Here is a 22,799-nt window from a genome sequence, read left to right as displayed (position 1 = left end):
GAAGGAGGCCAGGGGCGGGGCCGTCCGGGGCGCTCTAGCCGAGCCCCACTCTGTGGCCGTCGCCCGTTGACAAGCCGCGAGGGGCAGGGCTGCTCCCTATTGGGCGCGCGGCCTCGAGGAGGCGGGCGGCCCGGCTCGCGGCGCGCTGATTGGCTGGGCCCGCCACGCGGGGCGGAGGGGCGGGGCGTGGGGCACGAGGAGCCGGTGACCCGCCGCGTTGGGGGCGCGGGTGGAGGCTGGTGCATGTGGCTCCTCCGCTCGCTGCTGCTGCTGCGCTCGGCGGCCGGGCGCGCCATGTCGCAGGGACCCGCCCGCCGCCAGCGGCCGCCCAAGGACCCGCTGCGGCACCTGCGCACGCGGGAGAAGCGCGGCGCGGCGTGGGAGCCCGGGGGCCCGAACACCGTGTACCTGCAGGTGGTGGCGGCCGGCGGCCGGGACGTGGGCGCGGCGCTCTACGTGTTCTCGGAGTACAACCGGTCAGTGCGCCGCGCCCGGGGGCCCCCGCTGCTGGGGCGCGACCCTGGGCCCTGGGGGTGGGGTGGGGGGAGGTCCCCGGAGCCCCCGACTCGGGGATGCGCGCGTCCCCCTCCAGCCCGGGCGCCCCAGGCCCCACTTGCACACTTGGAGCGCACTCCGGCCCGGGCGCCCCGGGACCGGGGGGCCTCATGCTCGGCATGCGGGGTATCAGCTCAGCTGGCAGGTACGTGCTGGGGGAAGGGACCCGTCTTGGCACCCCCCCCCCCCCCAGTCCCCTGCTCTCCTGTCCTAGGGAGGCTCCCCAAGCACCATCCCGATGCCCAGAAACGCAGCCCGGTAGCACGGACAGGGGTGTTTCAGGTGTTTTCTGTCGTGCACAATAAAGCATCTCCAAAGCGTGGCAGGAATCTTAACAGAGTCCCATCTTCTGAGATTCTTGCGTCATGTTTGTCCTGTTGCAGGTACCTCTTCAACTGCGGGGAGGGCGTCCAGAGACTCATGCAGGAGCACAAGTGAGTCAACCATTTTTTGGGGGCGGGTGGTGGGGGGGGAGGCAGAGATGCTCACGGGGGCTTGAGAGCCCAGGGTGAGGGACAAGATGTTTTTATAGCAGAAGAAAGGGCCACTAGGGGGTTGACCTGTGCTGTCCTGCTCAAATGTTTTGTCATTCTTAGGTTGAAGGTGGCTCGTTTGGATAACATATTCCTGACCCGAATGCACTGGTGTAACGTGGGGGGGTTGTGTGGTAAGTATATTCCTTCCAAGGTCAGACGCTGGAGGGAAGCCTCTGGGATTCCTGAGAACCTGCCTGCTTCTTTTTTTTTTTTTTTTTTTTTTGGTTTGTTTTTGGCACATCTTCCAAGTCTAGAGGAGCTGGAATCCTCTTTTCTGCTTGCCCTGTCAGCCGCAGCTTGGAAAGCTGTGACTCAGGACAGATGTGAACATGGATGCTGCTTCTCCAAGCGTTGTCATCTACTCTGTTTATTGAGTTGCCGGACCGGAGATACGTGCCAGTAAACTGGAGGGTGTAGTGGGTGATGGTTACAGGACGTGCGTATACCACTGAGATTATTGGCAGCTACCCACCATCCAGCTCACCCCATTATTCATAACCCAACAACTAGGAAGGTTAAGATTGTGTCACTGCCAAATTCCCCAAGTTTTGTGACATGGTTAGGAAGGAGTGCAACACTGAGACCAAGGCAAGGCAGTGAGGTGCCTACACTGCAGAACTTTAAGCCATCCCTTCATTTGGTGTGATTTTTGCACTCCTCATGCCTCTCTGCCTCACCCCAGCCTCAGCCCTGACCATTCTGGAGGCATCTGAGGAATATGTGGTGTCCCTTACATCTGCAGGAGGAGTCCCTTCTGCCCGGGGTCTGGGATCACTGTACTGAAGCAGGAATGAGGACAAGTAGACTTGCAGGCTGGTTAAGGAAGGAGTGCGCCTCCCAGTGGCAGCTACGGGGCCTGGTGATGAGACAGCTTGATGTTCTTTCTCCTTCCAGGAATGATTCTTACCTTGAAGGAAACGGGGCTCCCCAAGTGTGTGCTTTCTGGACCTCCACAACTGGTGAGTACTTCCCCAACCCCCACCCCACTGACTCAGCTTTTCCAGCTGACCCCTCCTTTTTTTTCGTGTCAGTGACCAGCATTTCCGTTTTCTGCAAATTTGTCTTTCGCCCTCCAGAGTTAACCAATGGTGGAGCCTTTCAAGTGAAAGAGACCTGAGTCCAAAGCCTTATTAATTGTACGACTTTGCACCAGTTTCTTTACCTCTTAGAGCCTCAGGTTGTTCATCTGGGAGATGGCTATAAATTCCTAAAGATGCTGAGGATTACATGAAGTGCACATATAAAACAGGCCAACTTATCCCACGTTGGGCACCAAGGAGGCGCACAGTGGATGTTAGCATTTATTCTTAGTAAATTTCAGCCATTTTCATACTTTCCAAACCAGCTTCTTAACACTATTGAGAAGTTGCATGCACGTTGTTAACACCACTGGCTGACAGTTTACTTCCCAGTTCTACAGATGAAAGGCGACCCAGTCGCCAAGTACTATTAATTCTGTCTCCGGGGCAGCCCCGGTGGCGCAGCGGTTTAGCGCCGCCTGCAGCCTGGGGTGTGATCCTGGAGACCTGGGATCGAGTCCCACGTCAGGCTTCCTGTATGGAGCCTGCTTCTCCCCCTGCCTGTGTCTCTGCCCCTCTCTCTCTGTCTCTATGAATAAATAAAATCTTAAAAAAAAAAATTTTTGTTTCCAAAGTAGTGCCTCAGATCCACCCATTTGTTTCCCCTTAAGGCATTTCTTATCTGTGTCTCCTGCCCTATGCTCCTATGACAGCTGCTTATCCCCCACACGGTGGCCAGAGGGGCCTCTTTAGGGCACATGTGTAGGTGCATCACACCCAGAACCCTTGGGGCTTCTCCACTGCAAAGGAGCACAAACACCATTTGTTGTGCCTGTGAGCCCTGGGGTCTTGGCCCTTGTCCATGCCTGGCATCTGTATCCAGTCTCCACACTGGAGCTCTGTGGGCCACTCTTAGCTCTACCCAGAATCCCTTCTCATCCCAAAGCCTGCCTTCTGAGCCTTCAGGGCTCCGCTGAAAGGATGTGCGCGCGGAAGCCCGCCTGACTCTCCAGACAGGGTGTACCCTGGCCCTGGTGTCTCTTGAGCTTCTTGCAGATGCTTAGCACAACTGCTGCTACCCGTTTGTTCGTGCTCATTTGTTTCAGTTTTGTCTCCATTGCATTTTAAGTTTCACGAGGGCGAGGACTCACACCCTGCTCACTGGTGAGCGCTTGGCACCCAGCATATAGTGGACACTCAGTAAACATTTGTGTAAAGGTGATTCAAAATACTAAAGTTCACGTCAATGCCTCTTTTTAAAAAAAAAAATATTCATGAGAGACACAGAGAGGCAGAGACACAGGCAGAGAGAGAAGCAGGCTCCCTGTGGGGAGCCCGATGCGGGACTCAATCCCAGGACCCTGGGATCACGACCTGAGCCAAAGGCAGACACTCAACCACTGAGCCACCCAGGCGCCCAAGATTTTATTTTAGAGCAAGTGCACATGTGGGTGAGTGGGAGGAGGGGCAGAGGGAGAGAGAATCTCAAGCAGACTCCCCACTGAGCACATGGCCCAGCACTGGGCTCTATCTCACGACCCTGAGATCACAGCCTGAGCTGAAATCAAGTCAGACACTCAACCAACCGAGCCACCCAGGCGCCCCAGTGTTGATGCCTGTTGATAATTCTCACATACTGCTGTGTTCTGTGTTTGTACAACCATAGCTGCTGCTTTTCTTTTTCTTTTGTAGGAAAAATATCTAGAAGCTATCAAAATATTTTCTGGTCCATTGAAAGGAATAGACCTGGGTAAGTTCCTGACTCTGACTCCTAATCTACCATTTCTTCTTTATATCTGCCCCAGTCTCTGAAATGAGAATCCGTAAAAAGTAGACTACATTAAACCTTAAAACCGAATGCTTCATCAGTGAGATGCGTGTTTAAAATACTGCCTGTGGCCATTTCTGTGCCCCCACGTCTTGCCCCCACGTACAGGCTAGAGATGGTCTCAGATGGATTGCCTCCAGGTGCCTGTGGTAGGAAGAGGGGATGTGAGCAGAGGAATCTAGAAGCTTGTCACTGTTTACCCTGAGCCTTGGCTCTGGCTGTGCTGGGAGGCCCGCGGCCTCTTCCTGGGGCCTCCGTGCTGGAGTCCACATGCATCCCCAGTTTATCAGTGCTCCTCTCTAACAGAAACACTGATATTTTATTTCAAAATGAATGCCAGCTCTTACAGTCTAGCTGATAGATTCCCTGGCCTCACAATGCTGTGTGTTCACTTATGCCTCTGAAATTTGAGAATTGGTTTCTTTTTTAAAATTTTTTCAAAGAATAGTGATCACAATCTGTTTTTTTGTTGTTGCTTGTTTAGTGTAGTAAATGCTAATGGCTGGTGAATATATATTGGTCTTCTTTCCTAAAAATTGTCATTTAACTCTGAGATTCTGGTTTTAGTGTTGATTCCCAGCAGAATTCCAAGGCAGGTCTTTTGCTCGCGGTTGGTGATCTGGAAAGCTCATCTCCCCACCCCCCACCCAGTGCTTTTGTCCAGTGCAGTTCATTGTCCTTGGTCTTTTTCCCACAGCCGTGAGGCCCCACTCTGCACCAGAATACAAGGATGAGACCATGACCGTCTTCCAGATCCCCATATACAGTAAGTATGCAAGCCTCGTTTCCTAGGAGGAGGGAGCAATGTCGGTCCCAGGCAAGGAAAATGGTGGGGTAAAGACAGAAACTGCTGGAATACCGGCTCTGTTTACCCAGTTTTGTGTTCTGAAGGAGGTTAGGAAATTTCACTGAGGAAGTAAGACACAGTCCCTGCCCTTAAGGAGCTTCTATTTTTTTTTTTTTTTAAGATTTTATTTATTTATTCATGAGAGACACACAGAGAGCGAGAGAGAGAGAGGCAGAGACACAGGCAGAGGGAGAGGCAGGCTCCATGCAGGGAGCCTGATGCGGGACTCTATCTCAGGACCCCGGGGATCACACCCAGGGCCGAAGGCAGGCACTAAACTGCTGAGCCACCCAGGGATCTCCTGGAGATCTTACACAGTTAACTCCTATGTGATGATCGAGGTCACGCTTTGGGATGTTACCTAATCAAGTAGTGTCAGACGACAGATTGCCCTCAGATGTGCACGTTTATTGCTTGGGGTTTATTTGCCACAGATATTTGGAGAGAGGATGCTGGAGAGGTTCACGTTAGTGAACTTTTTTTTTTTTTTGTATTTTATATAAATATGCTGATGGAAGTGTTAGCTGGCCAAGTGGTCTCAGGGCCAGATGATGTGGTTCTGACTTAGAGACAGTCTGTATGTTAGGCCCTGCCACATAAGAGTCCATGCGCTTGGCCAGTCCCACTACACACCAGGTTGTGCCAATGGTGAGAACACAGGACACTAGGGACATTTCCTTGACAGCGTTGATGCCTGCCCAGGGCTTGAAGAGACACAGACGAGAGCCCCCAAGGAGGGGCAGAGAAGCCCAGCACCGGCCAGGAGATGAAGCTAGCATGGTGCCCATGTAGGGAAGCTGGAGGATGTGTGGCTTGAGCAGAAGCAGACGTGCTGGGGGGGAGGGGGGGCAGTGAGACGACCGGTCACATCACAGCTCGCCCTCCCTGGCTCACTCCTGGTCCGATGTCTCCTCTTCCCTGACCCCTGCTGACCCCCAGGCCTGATTTGTGTCCCTCACTCTTCCTCCCTTCCTGGCAGGTGCTAGGTTGCTTTAATAATGTGTGTGGCCGTCTGTCCCAGCACCCAGAGGGCCATAAGGAACGAGAGTGCATGCACAGGGCAGATAGGTTTCTGAGACACGGCAGCCGAGCCAGCCTTTTCCTGCCATGATGGGGTTTCATGGCCTAGAGACTTAACGGACTGTGAAGTTTGGCCCCCCGAATGGCACCTGTGGTGCTGGGTAACCTTAGGCCTAGGTTTACCTTTTGAGGGTGGTGCTGGTGCATCACCCAGCCTGCTGCCTGAGTGTGTGTTAGCCCACCAACACCATCGAGTTCCTGCTGTAGCCAGGGCTCTGAGCTGAGCAGAAACGGAAAGGGGATCCAGAGGTCCTGCGGCCCCAAGACCAGGGCAGGGACGTCACTAGCTGTCACAGTAGCAGGCAGGCTGCTTTAGTGGGCACTCTGCCGCGGGTTCGTGCGAACACCTGAGCTCTGGCCCAAAGTTCCCCTCCGGGCCTGGGGTCTGACTGTTTTCCACACTAACCAGGTGAGCTGAAGCGAGCAGAACGCCAGCCATCTCAGAGTCCAGAAAGACTCAGTCCAGGGCAGTCTTCGGATTCTGGATCCGCCGAAAACGAGCAGCACCTTCCAGACGGTAATGCTGTTTAAACAGAAACAGGGCGCTGTCAAGAGACTTGTGGTTTCTTAATCTACGGCCCTTCTGTTTTTTTAATCTACTGCTCCAGATTGGAATTGTTATCATGGGAAGCCTGGGTCCTTCTTCCTCGGCATGCTGTAGGACTCAGCCCGTGGGCAGAGTGGGAAGGGTTGCCATGAAGGTGGCAGTTTGATCCCCAGCCCTGGTGGGGTTTCCCCGGAGGAGGCCAGGGTCTGGCAGATTGGTTCATTCCGAGGCTTTCACACTTTTTTTTTCCATTAACGCAAAGCAATTTTTCACAAATGCGGAAAACTGCTAAGCCGACCCATCAGATCCGTGAGTGGATCTTTCCTTCTACAAGGATGGCCTGCTGAGTGAGTTAAAATCCCAAGATGTGTTGGAGGACTTGGACCACTGAAGGGTCTGTTCTCCAGTGTTGAGCAGGGCTGATACGTCCCTCCTGCCGGGATCGTGTCTGTCTGAGGACCGAGAAGGACAGACCCCGGGCCTGTCCTTCCTGGGATGGCCTAGCTGAAGACCCACACCCGCATTTTCTCTGCAGGCCGTTCCGGCTTTGTGGTGTTCCACATAAGCTTGTTTATAAAGAATGTTACAGCTTATTTTTTCTGTCTCCTCCACATCTCAGTAAATTGTGTCATTTTTCTCAAACATCTCACTAGTCAGTTCTAAAGCTTTTCTGACTGGCGATTTGCATCTTCCATTTACTCTGACATCAGCGTGAGGAGGAAAAAGAACAGGTCCTGCTGGGGAAGGAGCACCAGTATTTCCTTCGACCTTTGTCCGTTTCATTTGGCATGAAGCCGATTTAGACCTCAGGGCATCATCAGTCTGTGAAGCCCGTGAAGCTTCACGTTTGCCTTGTTACAATCAGATTTGTTTTTGCTCAGGTATTGGCCAGAAGAAGAGCGGCCGGGACCCCACCTTGGTTGTAGCTTTTGTCTGTAAGGTAAGCAAGCACCTGTCGGGCAGGCGTGTGATGGTGACGTCGCTTAGCTCTCATCCAGGGATTCGAAGTGAGCGCCTCCTAAGTCCCTGGTGCTGAGAAGAAACACACCTGTTTCTCCTTGCATACTTTCAAATGTTCTTCAGGCAACAGAGCCAGTCTGCCTACATGCTGGCCTATGTTTGCTTACGATCGGCTGTCTTACACTTGAGAAATAAAGGCAACCTCGTTAGCCTTCGCCTGAGCCAGCCTTCACCCAGACTCGTTCCACTATGCTTTAGTTTGTATCCTTTTACTGTAGCTGTTCAGCTGCCAGCACTGGACTAATTTTAACTCTGGCTAGCATTCCCGGAGGCCTGTGTCCACAAACCTGAAGTCGGTCCAGTTCTGTGAAAATTCTATTACCTTAGGGCATTTTAAAAAATTTGACTGATGGTCTAGTTTTAATAGGGCTCTGCACTAAAATTTTATTATCTGCAGCAAACGCTTTAACCTGCGGTAAGGCTCAACCTTGGCCTTCTGTGGGCAGTGATTTTTATTTTATTTTATTTTATTTTATTTTTTGAGGAGTGATGTCGACTGTATATCTACAGTTCTTACCCAAGTCCTCACACCAACCGGGGAAAATGCTCCCGGAGGGTCAGTCGGAATAGTTACTAGTCGCAAGATCATCATCATCAGTATCCCTCCTGTCAATTTATTTCAATAGTAGTTTTAGAAAAGTCAAGGACGGTTGTTGGTAGGTTCGTTACTTGTGTATTTCTCAGTTTTTAGGCAGCAAAATAATTTCTGAAGTAGGTTTCTGTGTATGTCTGTAATTGTGTCCAGTCCTTTTTACCTCCCTCAATAGAGGCGGTGGGGCGTGATGGGTTGTGCTGTGTGTGGGGTAAACCCTGGCTGTTCCGGGCCACTGTTCCCAAGGCTGCGGCAACGGCCTGGCCCTTCTGAGCGCTGCTCTCACTGGCTCAGTCTCTGGGCCCTTGATCCTCATAGAGCTAGTGTGCTGCTGCTCTGCTGAGGGCTTGGAAGGCAGTAAAGCTGAACTCGTCCCAGCTCTGGGAGGTCAGAGAAGCGAGGGCCTGAGATGCAGACTGCCCTTTGCTAGGAGAGGCCCTGCGTGCCAGCCTGGGGCCTCATGGGATGGCGTTCTTTGTCTCTTCTGTGCTCCACATGTTCCGCATCCTCAGGTGGGAACAGCTTCTCGTGGGTTGAGCTCAGCTCATCATCAAGGGAGGAGCTTTGCCCACCTTTGGTCTGCAAGTTCCTGTGAAACATTAGCGCATGTAGTTTCCCACCTTGGGTCTGTGGAGGGAATGCTGGGTCACAGCAGGGTGTGCTAGTGTCCGTCTCTGAAGAGGTCATCCAGGCTCATCATCTTTGCCTCATACGCACACACTTAAGCTGTAAGCCCTCCTGTAGGGTCACGTTTGCTGAGCCAGAAAATTCTAGAATCCTGGTAAGGCTTGATCCTACATAATCATTCTGTACTTAAAAGTGTATACGTGTTCCAGATCTCCTTCCAGATCTCACATATGAAATCATATGTGAAAATAAAAAAAAATCAGAAAGGGCCTAAAATATTAATACATCTTTGAGTATTGAATTACATTGTTGTTTGCCCTCCTAACATAATAAGAGCGTATTGGGGATTTCTCATTACAATTTTCTCCAGGGTAGAAGCAGCATCGTGTCACAGGTACGTGAAAAACTGTCCATGCTTTTGCAACCCCGTCACCAGTCAGTGCACTATTGTGTTGCACGGGGATTTGCGTGATCGGTTCTTTGAGGCCACACACTTGTCCCGTTCTGTTAGCTCTTACACAGTGAGCACAAGTGCTTCTCAAGGAGACGCAAAGACTGTTAATCCATTTGGAAATGGAGCACGTTTTATTAAATCTGTAACAAGCTACTGTCGGGAAAGAATGCACGGTGTTTTAAATCGTTGAGCTTCTAGTCCTGAAGTGTTTCAGGATAATCAACTTCCTGGGAATGTAGTGTGGAATGTAGCCTACTTCAATCGCAGAGCAGTGACCGGCCTGCGTTTAGGTGAGCGGTGACAAAGCGACATTAGAGAGTAAAAGCACTTGGACGAAGGCTGATGACGGCCGAGCTGCCTCCTCCCTCCTCGCTGAGATGGCCTTTCCCTTCTCTTTGACACAGCTTCACGTGAAGAAGGGCAACTTCCTGGTGCTCAAAGCCAAGGAGCTGGGCCTGCCAGTGTGAGTGTTGGCAGGGTGTGCTGTCGGGGCCCTCGGGGAGTGGGGTGAAAGAGGGGGCCCCTGTGTCCCCGCCGCACCCTGCCTCACGGATGGCTGGCCTCTTCTTTCAGCGGGACAGCTGCCATTGCCCCCATCATTGCTGCTGTCAAGGACGGGAAGAGCATCACTTATGAGGGCAGGGAGGTGAGACACCCTGTTATTGTGATGTTTCAGCTGTGGTAGCCGGGGCCCGGAACAGAGTCGCTATCTGGGTCAGGCCCTCCCGACCTCACCATTAGGGGAAATGGAACAGCCCTGAATTCCTTCACTTGGCCAAGGGATAAGATGGGGTCTCTGACCGGGACCTGTCCTGCTCACCCACGCTGGCTGTGGATCTGCAGGGGGTCTTGTTAGCGCCTGAGGGCCCTGCTCCTGGTGGGATGGATGCTTCCTCCTGCCAGGCTGGATTTAGGGTCTGCGGCCCCCGAGGAAGGCCACCATGTTGTTGACTGGGATGTTTCCTCCGGGGTCTAAGGATGCCCGGGCCAGTGGCTGCCAACCTGAGGGACCTTGGTTCCACGGCCTCTCTGGGGGTGCGGGCCCTCTGCAGGCCGGCTGGCGGCGTGGGGGTGGCCCTGACCTTGCTTCTGTGCTTGTTCAGGAGGGATCACATAAGGCTGGCCGTTGACCTGAAGCCGGTCAGCGTGTTTGCGGAGCTGGGCCTGGCCCCGCGAGGGAATCGTGACCGCCCTGATTTTGCAGATTTTGCCTGAAGAGATCTGTACTCCTCCAGATCCTGGTCTTGCTTTTATTGTGGTAGAATGTCCGGACGAAGAATTCATTCAGCCCGTGTGTGAGAACGCCACCCTCCGGAGGTAAGGGGGCCCCGGGGCGTCCAGGGGGTGCCTGTCTGACCTGTGGCACTCCTGGCACGCCGGGCCGTGTCTGCAAACACCCGCGCTCTGAGTGGCCTGGGGGTGCCGGGGTCACGCTCCCACTGCAGGATTTACGGAGGCACCGGCACTTTGGGGCGGGGCTGGTGTGCGCGGCCTTGGCAGTGAGGTGAGGGAAGCTGGAAAACCCGAGAGCAAGCCGCGGTCGCCCTTCGCGGGGGTTCTGAGTCTTCTGAGTCTGGGTCAGCGCCCGCCGCACAGCTCACTCCTGCCGTGCAGGTACCAAGGCGATGCCGATGCCCCTGTGGCGCTGGTGGTGCACATGGCCCCCGAGCATGTGCTGGCGGACCCCAGGTACCAGCAGTGGATGGAGAGGTAGGACCCCTTTGCTTCTGTCCCATTCCCTCTGGACGCGCTGCCTCCCCTCTCTCCCTGGGCTCCCCACCCCGCCCAGTGTGGGGAGCAGCTACCTGTGCCACTGTGCAGAAAAGCCGCCACTAGGTGGCGCGGTGCGCAGGCCCATGTGGCTTGAGTGGGGCCCTGCGGGGTCCAGCTACTCCAGGCCAGGGTCTGGATGAGCGCCTGCGTTTGCCCCCAATGATCCCTGATCCCATCCTAAAGGAGAGCCTCGTCAGTGTGCAGTGACAGCCTCAGTTTACGGGACATCGGGCGTGTGACAGGCAGTGTGTTGACGACTCTGCATCTCCACCCATTTCCTCCCCTCTTCCCACTAGCCCCGTGAGGCAGAGGTCTGCTAACCTCAGGGACAGAAGAGGTCACCCTGCCTCTTCCTCGGGGCCCCAGTGGCAGAGCTTAGCAGCAGCTGGGAGGAAGGATCAGAGCTGAACTCTGAGCACATGGAACCTGGGGGCGGTTCCAGCCTCTGCTCCTTCCTCATGAGCCCCCAGGCTCCTGCTCTTCCACGCTCCTCACCCCCCCTCCCTGGAGGGCCTGAGTCCTAACGTCCATGACCGTGCCTCCTCTTCTCCCGCCCTGTACTCCACTTTGTTCCCAGCCCCTGGCTGTGGGCTCCTGACATCTTGGTCTTCTGGGTTTTTCTGGGGCTCCTTCCAGCACAGCCAGAGGTGCTTGGGTTTGGAGGGGACACAACGCAGAGGCAGCAGAGCGGGACCCTGGGGCCCATCTCTCTGGACCTGCCACTTACTCCTCTGAACGCTTCCATCTACCTTCTTTGCTCCTGGGGTCATCGCTCCCCTTCGGTGGGAGGCCTCCCCGAGGGATGCTGCAAACGCGCTGTCTTGTCATAGGTTTGGGCCTGCCACCCAGCACCTGGTCCTGAATGAGAGCTGCTCCTCGGTCCACAATCTCCGCAGCCACAAGATCCAGACGCAGCTCGGCCTCATCCACTCTGACATCTTCCCCCCGCTTGCCACCCCCCACCGCCAGGTAGTGTCACCTGCAGCCCCCCAGCCCCTGGCCCAGGCCCTCCTCCACCCCGCTCCCCCACCCCCCCCGGCCTTGTCCTCCTCTCCACAGAGTGTGACTTGTGTCTTCTAGGAGGAACACACCACCTTCCGCGTGCCCACGGTCCGGGGCGAATGTCTCCTCAAGTATCAGCTCCGTCCGCGGAGGGAGTGGCAGAGGTCTGTGTGCGACCCTGAGCTAGCAGAAGGGTCTAGATCGGGGGTTGCCAAGCTCCTCTCGTAAAGGGCCGGGTAGTAAATATTTCAGCCCCAGCGTGGAGTGTGTCCCGGATACTGAACTCTGTCCGCCCCTGCCCCAGACGGAGCCTCGACCACAGGTGAACAAACTGGTGTGACTGAGTTTCCGAGCAAAATCAGGTCCCCAGTTGAGGTGGGAAGAGGCCAGTGATTATTCCTTCCTAAATGTGTTTTCCCTCATGATAACAGTAATACATGTCCCTTGTTTTACAGAGAAAGTGTTTGATGGAAAAGATTAGCCACCCTTAATCCTGTCGTCCGAGATAAGAGATAACGATTGTTAGCGTTTTGTTTCTTAAGTTGGAGCACGTGGCCATGTGTGCTTGTGGCCTGTCTGTTCTAGAGTCATTACGTGGCCTTCAGTAAGGAGACTTTTGTGGGAACTCCGGAGAGGGATGTTTGCTCCTCTTAGATATTTCTAGGTTGTTGTTTTAATGAAGCATTAACTGTTTTGTGTGTCAGTGATTGAGTGGAACTCTGTCCCCTCTGGGTGATTCTTAGATGTGGGGTTACTGGGTCGGGTGTGACCTGTTCTAAGGCACCCAGTGAACGTGACACTGCCCCCAACCCCGTTGATTGTCCAGCCAGTAAGCTGAGAAGTGCTTCCTGCTCCACCACGTCTTTCAGGTTTTGAGTGAGTTGGAGCTTCCTGTCTACTGCTGTGTCTGTGTTAGTTGTTCCTGAATGATGAGGCTCTGCTGTTGAGTAGCTGGGTTTTCCAGGAGACCACATGGTCGTGTTACTGGGGCCCACGGAGGTGGGCTTGGGATTTCAGAGCCTGCTGTCAGCACGTGCAGGCGGTTTGTGAACTTTGATACATGAGCCTGGCCGGGTTCACCTTGACCTGGGCAGAGTCCAAGTCTTGAACCTCACAGGTGAGAATCTGGGCAGCTGGGCCTGGGGAGCTGTGTGAGCTTCCGGGTGAGTACGGTGTCCGGTCAGGGTGGAGAGCCACAGATCCGAGGCCTGCCTCTCCATGTGGCTGGGACCAGCCACGTCGTAGCATCGGGGCCTTGCTAGAAACGAGATACCAAATCAGGGCCCATGTGTCCACAGGGCTCTCGGGTGACAGGCTGTGTACGTGTTAGTGCGGGAGCTGCTGCTCTTTGGCTATGCTTGTCAGCTGGGACTGTGTGACCCTTCCCTCCCTTTCTCTCGCACCCAGGGGACATGAGGCAGGGTCTGGGGACATTTTTAGTTGTGATGGTCTGGCAAGGGTTGGGGGTGCCAGGGGCATCCAGCAAGTAGAGGTCGGGGGTGCTGCATGGGACTCTGCCCCAGATGTCAGAAGCGCCAAGATTGTCACATTGTGAGCCAAGATGTCCTGAGGGCTCCAAGACCCCTGCTTACCTGAGAAGGGTTCCACATGCAGGAGAACAGCAGTGCCCAGGGTCACTTAGACTTCGGTCTTGATCTGGAGAACCTTCTGCACATTGTATCCATAAATTGATTCTGGGTACCCAGATCCGTGTTTGCTTGAGGCCACGTGCCCGCCCACTTGGTCACCTGAGATGGCTTTTTTCCCTGCAGGGATGCTGTCATTGTCTGCAATCCCGATGAATTCATAGCTGAGGCCCTGGAGCTCCCCAATTTCCAAGAGAGTGTGCAGGAATACCGGAAGGCTATGCAGGACGGCCCAGCCCCAGCAGGTGAGCAGAAGACCACGGAGCGACCTTCCTCTCTTGGCTGCTACCCTCCTGCGGGTATTTTCAAAGCACTAAGTAAAACGTCCCCCTGGCACCATTGAACCAGGTCTAGTTACATAATCCGCTGCTCCTTTATTCTCCAGGAGCACCTGTGCCTGCCCGCCTGCCCTCTCCACCAAGACCAGTTCAATCTGAACGTTTGGCGATGGTGCCCAGCTGTTCTGTAGCAGGCGTGCACCATGTGCAGCGGGTCTGGGAGCCCCTGCAAGACTATAGAAAGAACTTTGCACCAAGGCTCAGTCAACTCGGGATCTAGTCCTGCCTTTGCAGATAGGGATCCACGGAAGACCTGGCCACGTCACTAGCCTTGCTGGGCTTTTCCTCTGCCCTATCAGGAGGAGTCGTTAGGAGCTTGGGGACCTCTGCTCCAGGAGCTGGTTTTCATAGCGTGCTTTTCAGCTCATGCTAGAAGCAGGGAGTGCTGGACTAACAGTGTGTTGGCATGAACGTAGCCAGGTGGTCTTTCACCCAGTTGCAGGTTCTCCCTGGAACTCTGCCTGGGTTGGTGCGGAGCCTCTTTCAAAGTAGCCTTCCTGTCTGTCTGGGGAAGACTGACTTCCCTAACTCACCTTTGGGGGTGTGACACTGGATTTCTGGGTTGCACGTTAAAGATCCCCTGGGATCATCAGGTCTCTCTGGCCCCAAGTCCTGGCTCTGCCTCTTCCTCTCTGGAGGGCTGGCCCTCGGAGCCCGTTTGCACCCTATAAAGCAGGGGGCTTCCTATTCAGCAGGGCAGTATGGCACCCACAGGAAGTACAGGTCTGGTGGTGACAGCTGGACGCCAGGTGGATGCCAGTCCCTTGACGTAAATGATTCATATAACGTGGAGAAGTGCCCTGTGGTTTTTTTTGTGGGTTTTTTTGAGATTTTATTTATTCGTGAGAGACACAGAGAGGCAGAGACACAGGCAGAGGGAGAAGCAGGTTCCCTGCAGGGAGCCCGATGCAGGACCAAATCCCGGGACTCCAGGATCACACCCTGAGCCAGAGGCAGACACTCAACCACTGAGCCACCCAGGTGCCTGAGAAGTGCCCTGTGGTATGTAAGAGCCTTAGAGCAGCTCTCTGGATGGACAGGCTATGGGGTTTACTTGCCCTCTCTCCCAGACAGCCATTTACCCACAAACAGCCTGTGGCTCTGCCTCAGAGGAAGAGGTCCTCATGTAAGGACACCTGCGGGGGCATCTCCAACCTCTCCTGGGAAGCCGGATGCTGGCTCACTTTTGATCCAAAGAAATGGACTCTTTTCCACAGAGAAAAGAAGCCAGTATCCAGAAATCATCTTCCTCGGAACAGGCTCTGCCATCCCGATGAAGATTCGAAACGTCAGCGCCACGCTTGTCAACATAAGGTACTGCTGTTCCCCAAGGGGGCCTCGGTCCACCGGGGAGCCTGCGGGTCCTGCCCCCCACCCCCAGCCCAGGCTAACGTGAAGATGGGCCAGTGTGACTCTGCCTGAGTTTGTCACCTTGGCCAGAGCATCTGGAAGAGGAGTCGTGGGTGTTCACGCCCCTAAGAGGCTCCAAGAATGGCCAGACTCCATCCCCTGTTCTCCTGCCGAGGGAAACAGCGGCTCTGCTGTAGGTTGCACCTCACTGAGAAACCACCTCACTGCGTTTTCCCAGTAGTCCTACGAAGCAGTGACTGCCTGTTTCCTTGATCGGTGAACTAACTAACCTTCCCAGAGGTTGCTCGTTCTCACAGCTGGTCGGGGGCAGATCTGGAATGTGAGTTAGTGTCTACACTGCTGTGCCACACCCTGTCCTCGCTGGTCACTGCCGGTGTGGGGACAGCTGCTGGGTGCATGCGTTTGTCTCATGTTCAGGCCCTGGACTGGGGGCTTTTTGGTGGACTCTGGGGTTTGCGTGGTGTCCTTGCCAGCAAAGAAGAGAACCCAGGGCACCGTGTAGCATTCACGTCTGCAGACGCCTACGTGAGGGAAGACAGACCAGGACGTAGCAGGCTGGCTTTCAATCTGCTGTGTCAGCTCAGATGCTGGGGGTGGATGAGGACAGCACTTACAGTGCACTGTGCTAGCAGAACTACGCCGTCTGGGACACACTTCTCCTGCCACCAAGGAGATGCAGGAAAGCACCTCGGCAGGCCTGTCCTGGGGGGCCGCGGGGCCCAGTAGAAGGGGCTTCTTCCGGAACCCTGGGTGGCAGAGGCTTCCGCAACACAGTCCGTCTGCAGGAGGCCCTGTGTCTGGACTCAGGTGTCTCCCTGGAGCGCGGGCACACTGCTCCCAGTCTGGTGGCTCCTCCAGAGGGGGACAAAGGCCGGCAGGAGACTCGCCTCTCCTGTGGCGCCGAGGCTCTGTGATGGGCCATGGGGATCGAAGCAAGCTGAGCCCGACTCACTGGCAGCAGCAGGCCTCCCCGGGGCACTCCCCTGCAGGGGTACCCGCAGCCTGTCCTGCACTAGCCCGTGGGGTGGAGAGCAGGCCAAGAGGCTCAAACTCCTTGACTAGGGCAGCAGGTGCATGGCAGCCAGACCTCCCACGTCCACACACGGTGCCCGCAGCTGGTATCATCTATGGGGGGTGTCGCCACGTTCATTTTAAATAATCAGAGATGCAACCTCAGGGGTAAAGGGTTTCATCCTCCCATTCCCCAACTGTCTCTGTGCCAGCCTTTGTGCAGCGCTGGGTACTCCATATAGGTTCAGGGTCTCAGGGTTCCGGGGCTGATCGGTTCCTTTATGTGATGAGCTCAGACGCCTGAAACCGCCTTTGTGTGTAGAGACGCTTCTGAGTGAGCACGAGAGGTTCTGGAAGGTATAGGAAGTACGCGACTGCTGCCTCCTCTTCTCCCTGAAGCCTCTCCCAGCAGCCTGACCGTCGCTCTTGCCTGCAGCCCCGACAGGTCCCTGCTCCTGGACTGTGGCGAAGGCACGTTCGGGCAGCTTTGCCGTCACTACGGGGACGAGGTGGACAGGGTCCTGGGCACCCTGGCTGCCGTGTTCGTGTCCCACCTGCACGCGGATCACCACACGGTGAGTGGTGGGGGACGACCCCATGGAGGGCAGGTGCTGTCTGGGTCCGTGCGCGCCCCCAGCTGGCCTTCAGTGCTGCGCCCAGACGCACCAGGGCCCCAGCTGTTTCACCGCTGCAGTCGCTCTGCTGGGGGAGCCACCTTGTCCCTCCGTTCGCGTCCCCCATCCCACAGCAGCGGGGCTTTGGCCTTCACGGGGCTGGCCCCGAGGGGACCTCAGCTGGGTCCCTAGTCACACTGCCCATGGCCACCCTGGGGGATGGTGGCCGACAGGGAGGGAGGAGCCGCTGCACAACAAGGACTCCAGGAGGGGGACGCGGGGCAGAGAGCCAACTTTGGCCACGGCTGACGTGTGTCCCCTTCCTCGCCCCCAGGGCTTGCTGAATATCCTACTGCAGAGAGAACGAGCTCTGGTGAGTGTGGCACTTGATTTTGTTGCCATTTGAGTTGGTTGGCTGGCACGTCAGCAGCCACACCTCCTGCCACTCGGAACTGCTCCCGTCGAGACGCCTGTCGCTGACTTGGCGCTTGGGTGTCCTTGTCTCAGGCATCTCTAGGGAAGCCGTGTCACCCTCTGCTGGTGGTCGCCCCAACCCAGCTCAAGGCCTGGCTCCAACAGTACCACAACCACTGCCAGCAGCTGCTGCACCATGTCAGGTGAGTGTCGGCACCTGGGCCCCCGGGCTGGGTGTCCACAGCGGGTGGGCCATGAAACCCCGACACCGGGGCAGGCAGCCTCCCCCAGGACTGGACCCCAGATGGCGTGGGGGGTGGGGGTGGGAGGAACGCTTCGACTCTGGGGCCGAATCCAGCAGCTGGTACCCGTGTCCATGTGAGGACCTGACACATCTCTGCTCAGCCCTCCTTCTGGTTCTGTTCTAGTTTCTAGATTCCCGCCAGCTCTTCTCCATGGAACCACTCCAGGGCCGAGCACCCGACCAATGGCTGGCAGAGGCCCGCCCCTCCTGCCCCAGAGAGGGGTCTCTCTGTGGGGGGTCTGCCCTGGCCTGCAGGGCGGGCCTCCCCTTCCCCCACCACGGGCAGCACTTCTCCGCCATGTCCCTTGCTGTGGTCTTGGGTGTTGATATTCAGCTCTTTTATTAAATTGACTATTGTTTCCTCTTAGTGACTCATTCCCGTCTCTTTATGACAATGAGTTTGGGGTTTGTTCTTCAGCCAGACGCTTGAACTTTGAATTATATTAAAAATATTTTGTTTCACGTTTGCCCTGGAACCACTTTGTGTCCTCACAGCCTGATTCCTGCCAAGTGCCTTCAGAAAGGAGCGGAGGTCTCCAGTCCCGCGGTTGAAAGGCTGATTGCGTCGCTGTTGGGAGCCTGCGACTTGGAAGAGGTAAGGGGGCCCCCGCAGGCGGGGAGAGTGAGGGGGCCATGGCTGCAGGCCGCTCACCTGCTCCTTCAGTTTCAGACCTGCCTGGTGCGCCACTGCAAGCATGCTTTCGGCTGTGCGCTGGTCCACACGTCCGGCTGGAAAGTGGTCTATTCCGGGGACACCATGCCCTGCGAGGCTCTGGTCCAGATCGGTGAGTTTAGGTGGCAGTGGCAGGGTTGTGGTCCTAGCGGGCGCACAGGGCAAGACACAGCCGAGGACCCAGGGCCAAGCATGTCTCAGGCCGGGGACTCTGCTCCAGTGTCCCTGCCCCTTACTCTCTAGGGAAGAACGCCACCCTCCTGATACATGAGGCCACGCTGGAAGATGGCCTGGAGGAGGAGGCCGTGGAAAAGACACACAGGTAGGGGAGACCCTCGGGCCACCCACCGCCTTCCCCCAGGTGACACTCAGAGCAGCCTGGCATCAGCCCCGTAGGGACAGACTGCTCTGCAGTGACCGTGACGCAAGGCCGGCCTGCTCCCCGCCCTGGGGGTTCCTGCCTTCATTTCTGCAGCCGCCCAGGCGAGGTGCTGGCTGGGGCAGGTGTCTGAGGGTGTTGCAGATACACTGGCACACACGGTCCCATGTCAGGGAGCTGCCGGGGAGGGGGCTCAGGGACAGGCAGGGCAGGCAGCTCACTGACAACCCGGCTCTTGGCCCTTGGAGTCTGTGTCAGGGGGAGCCCTGCTGACCCCCCCGGGGGGGTTCATGCGGGAATCTGGGGGCTGGGGTTGCCCCATGCTTAGGCGTCAGCCTTACGCGGTCTTCTGCTGGCAGCACCACCTCCCAGGCGATTGGTGTGGGGGTGCGCATGAATGCGGGGTTCACCATGCTGAACCACTTCAGCCAGCGCTATGCCAAGGTGCCTCTCTTCAGCCCCGACTTCAACGAGAAAGTGGGGATTGCCTTTGACCACATGAAGGTCTGTGCCCCTTGGGTTGGTGGGGCTGGAGACTGCTCCCAACACGGGGTGCTGGGTGCTCGGGAGGTGTCTGTCCATCCCCCACCACGGCCAGCTGGTCCCACCACGGCCAGCCCATGTGTGTCCCCCCCCCCCACCATGGCCAGCCCGTGTCCCCCACACACGGCCAGCCCGTATCCCCCCCCCAACCACAGCCTACCCGTCCCCCGCCCAACCACCACCACTGCCAGCCTGTCCCCCATCACACCACCTGTCCCTAGGACAGACTGGAGTGTTGCAGCTGCTGGGAGTGACGGGGTGCAGGGAGGGGGGAATTCTCCCTGCGGTTCCCACAGCCACATGACCAGCACCTCAGCACTTGGTTGGGGGGAGGTAGGTGCTCCCCTCTCTGGCCAGGGAAGTCAGCCAGCCTCGCCCCCTGGCCTCCCTGAATGAGGGCAGGAGCCAGGGTTTGCCTCTGAGGAGCTGGGAGTCCAGAGTCCTGACTGCCTCTCCTTTCCGGAGGCCCGTTTACAGTGTTGCCCCCTCGGCCAGGAGTGGGGCATCTGCACCCCTTCTGGAGAGGGCTCCCCCACTCCCCCACCCCCCATCCTGTTTTTCCCCCACGGCCAGTGGACACGGAGGTGGGTGACAGAGCTTCCTTGGCCTGGCTCCTGCCGCGCCCCACCCCCCCCCCCCCCCGCCCCTGACGCAGGTCCTGTTCCCCGCTGCCCTCCAGGTCTGCTTTGCGGACTTCCCGACGGTGCCCAGGCTGAGCGCCCCGCTGAAAGCCCTGTTTGCCGGCGACATCGAGGAGATGGAGGAGCGCAGGGAGAAACGGGAGGTGCGGCAGGCGCGGGCGGCGCTGCTCTCAGGGGAGCAGGCGCGCGGCCCTGATGACAGGACGCCCCCGCAGAAGCGGGCCCTCGTGGAGCAGCCTCGGAGTCCGCAGAGCAAGAAGGTCAGGGCGCAGTGAAGGCCTGGGAGGGACCCTGGGCTCGGAAGGCGGCGTCCTCGGCTCGGCTCACGGGGAGGCACCAGGGCGAAGGAGGGCGTGAACGCGGGCCTGGGCTGGGCCCCTCCACAGGGACAGACCTGCTGGATGGGTCGTACCGCCGCCACCTGGCACGGCTTTGGACCCGAGGCTGCTGGACGGAAGAACAGGGACAACTGGGAGTTGGTACTGACCATTTTTAAGGAAGCTGCACGGAAAACGCAGCATGGCCTGCCTGTTCCAGTCACGTGCTCCCTCTGCACACCCGCGCCAAGCTGGGTCACAGGACGCTGGGTCGTGGACACAATGTCAGAGTATTCAGGACTCCGGGAATAGCGTTGCCAGAGGCAGGCCTCAAGATGCTGCCTGGAACCCGAGTGTTGTGCTTTGCCCCGGTGCCACCTGTGAGTAGGAGCCTCCTGCCCTGCGGCACAGTGCTCCCTGGCACCCACGGTGACCTGGAAGCCGGCTCTGCTGGTGGTGGTGAGGGCCTTCAGAGCCTGTCCCCGGAGAAAAGGGGGGAGACCAGGGATGGGTCTCTGCCCCCCAGTGAGATCTGGCCCCCCTACTGCCCTCAGTGTGTTGACAAATCAGTCGTGGATTGGGCCCTCTCGCCCTCCCTTGGGGATCTAACAATGGAGAGAATTCCCGGTGGATCCGTATTTGTTGGTAAGAACAGAGCTTTAAAAGCTCAGGTGACTTAGAAGAGATGGTTTGAGGACTCAGCCTAGCCCAGCCGTGACCGCAGGTGTCCTCCCGAGGAGTGTCCCCCACAAGCTTATTGTTGAAACAAGAAGATAGGCCACGCTCAGGGATAATAAATCTATTTTAATAACATTACTTTTGACAACTATTTGTACATGTATTTAAAGGTATCTTTCGACCCCTGGGCTCCGTTACAAATTGGGTACTGACCCGTCCTTGCCAGGAAGTGAGCAAAGCTGTTAACACCAAAAGTTGGCAAATCCCACCATCAGGGCAGGGTTATTTTACACTGTGTTGGGAAAAAATAACTAAGCATTTAGATTTCTCATTGTACACCTATACATTGGTTTAGTTTGAGTGGCTCAAATTAAACAAATATAGATTTCATATGTACAAATATTATATCATGTATAGGTATATCGCATCTATTTTAAAAGGATAAAATTGGAAAGTCTGACTTGGCATGCATGACCCGAACCTGTGTCTCGCTCCCTTCATCCCCAAGTGTGACTGGGCTCCCCAAGGACAGACGGGACACCCCAAGGGCGGAGAGGGGGTGATGAGCCACTGCTGAGCGAAGCCCGCCGCGCTGCAGGGCCGGTGGCACCCGCCTTGGGTCTCCACAGGCCGCCTTCCCATCCTCCAGGTAACAGGTTTATTGCTAGTCCCTGTGGCCGCCCCAGCCCAGCGATGAGCCCGTGGAGACTGCGGAATTACCGTCGGTGGAGGTTGCTGGGGGTGGGGGGGGGGTGCGATCTTTGGGCCCCCAACACCCTCGGGACCGTCTTTTAAATTCAGAAGTAGAAAAAGGTGGTGATGACAGGAGCGCTCGGTCACACGGTCAGGGAAAACTCAAACCATCAGAAAGTGGAACAAATTTTGTTTTAAGCCATTGACTTTAGAGCCCACGCGTTAAGGGCAGCCTTGATTTACACGGGGTGCCACCCACTCCCACCCCGACTTGTGCAGCGGGCAAAGGTCAGGGCCCGAACTCTGCGCTGCAGGTGGGACGAGCGATCGGCCTCCCTCACCCTCCCGCGCACCCCCAGCCTACACCCGCAGAGGACCTTGCTGACACGAAGCCCTGGGGCGGATGGGTGCCGCGCCGCACGGAGGCTGAAAGTAGATCAAAATAGGCACAAAGTCAAAAGGCAAAGATCAAACAAAAGGCCAAAATCACCACCCCAAGGGAACAACAAGGTCGGCCCTAACACGGGCCACGCAGGCCGGAGGTGACAGCGATCCGCACGGCGTGCAGGGCTCCAGCCGGCGCGCGGCCAGCCCAGGGGGCAGGGGTGGGGCCCAGTATGTACACGCGGGGCGGGGTGGCGCGGGTCAGAGGGCGGTGCTCTCAGACTCCTCCTCCGAGTCCCTCTTGTCTGTCACCGAGTGTCGCCGCGCGTGCTCCAGGGGGCTCAGGCGGAGCGGCGGCCCCAGCTCTACGTGGATGGAGGGGATGTCAAAGTGGACGAGATCTGCGGGGCGGCAGAGAGAGGCGACTGAGGGCGGCTGGCGGGAGGTGGTGGCCGCGCGGTCACCGGGGTCGCCGGCCAACGCGGACATCCTGTCGCAGGGTCAGGTGGGGGTTCGGCTGCCCCGAGCACCCCAATCCCATCCCACCAGGGAAGTTGGAGGAGGAGCGCTGGGACAGCTCCAGCCGCGGCCTCTGCACACCCTCCAGCTCTATGCCCAGGCTGCTTTCTGGGCAGGGCCTCAGGGACCCCTGTCCGGAGTTTCAGGGCTGCATTTAGTTCCCTAGTGTATACGGGGACAGGGCAGGAGGCCCTGGGAAGGCACCCCAAGCCCGTGAACAACCGGGGAGTCGAGCTGGTGCCTGCATCCTAAGACCCCAGACAGACCTTTCTTGTGGCTGCTGGAGGCAGGCAGGCAGTGGGCCTCTGCTGGGAGGGTGTTGGTGGGGGGGACCCACCTCTCGGCACCAGGGCAGCTGCTCACCTCTGGGTGCATCCTTACTGTGGCCACTAAA

General features: G+C 56.9%; 3 protein-coding genes across 9 annotated transcripts in view; 1 reads left to right on the top strand and 2 right to left on the bottom strand.

Annotated features, from left to right (window-relative positions):
• The window catches only part of LOC112647578 (uncharacterized), a 45,617-nt gene extending 45,372 nt beyond the window's left edge, over positions 1-245 (bottom strand). Inside the window, exon 1 of the mRNA XM_049109724.1 lies at positions 22-245. Within this exon, the coding sequence (XP_048965681.1) occupies positions 22-245 (224 nt within the window). The remainder of the gene's footprint in view (positions 1-21) is intronic.
• ELAC2 (elaC ribonuclease Z 2) lies at positions 192-20,947 on the top strand. Of its 2 annotated transcripts, none has more exons than XM_035716849.2 (24): positions 192-476; positions 939-989; positions 1,152-1,222; positions 1,986-2,050; positions 3,803-3,860; positions 4,636-4,704; positions 6,275-6,382; positions 7,294-7,352; positions 9,510-9,568; positions 9,679-9,751; positions 10,310-10,422; positions 10,720-10,815; positions 11,709-11,847; positions 11,959-12,044; positions 13,653-13,771; positions 15,082-15,178; positions 16,683-16,821; positions 17,195-17,233; positions 17,368-17,477; positions 18,074-18,173; positions 18,249-18,363; positions 18,495-18,573; positions 18,990-19,134; positions 19,853-20,947. In XM_035716849.2, exons 1-24 carry the CDS (start codon positions 244-246, stop codon positions 20,087-20,089), a joined length of 2,460 nt encoding a protein of 819 aa, XP_035572742.1. In that variant the 5' UTR covers positions 192-243; the 3' UTR covers positions 20,090-20,947. The 2 variants fall into 2 exon arrangements, with proteins under 2 accessions (XP_035572742.1, XP_025284118.1); XM_025428333.3 differs by having other exon boundaries at positions 18,243-18,363.
• Positions 20,916-22,799, bottom strand: part of ARHGAP44 (Rho GTPase activating protein 44) — a 168,691-nt gene continuing 166,807 nt past the window's right edge. For 5 of the 6 annotated variants that reach the window (XM_025428334.3, XM_025428335.3, XM_025428337.3 and 2 more), the window contains one exon: positions 20,916-22,287. In XM_025428334.3, the coding sequence (XP_025284119.1) occupies positions 22,148-22,287 (140 nt within the window). In that variant the 3' untranslated portion in view covers positions 20,916-22,147. The remainder of the gene's footprint in view (positions 22,288-22,799) is intronic. The other variant, XM_025428336.3, reaches the window with a different exon arrangement.

This window comes from Canis lupus, chromosome 5, assembly GCF_003254725.2.
Source record: "Canis lupus dingo isolate Sandy chromosome 5, ASM325472v2, whole genome shotgun sequence".
NCBI lineage: Eukaryota > Metazoa > Chordata > Mammalia > Carnivora > Canidae > Canis > Canis lupus.
Note: the sequence above shows the minus strand (reverse complement) of the source record. Positions and strands in the feature narration are given on the sequence as shown.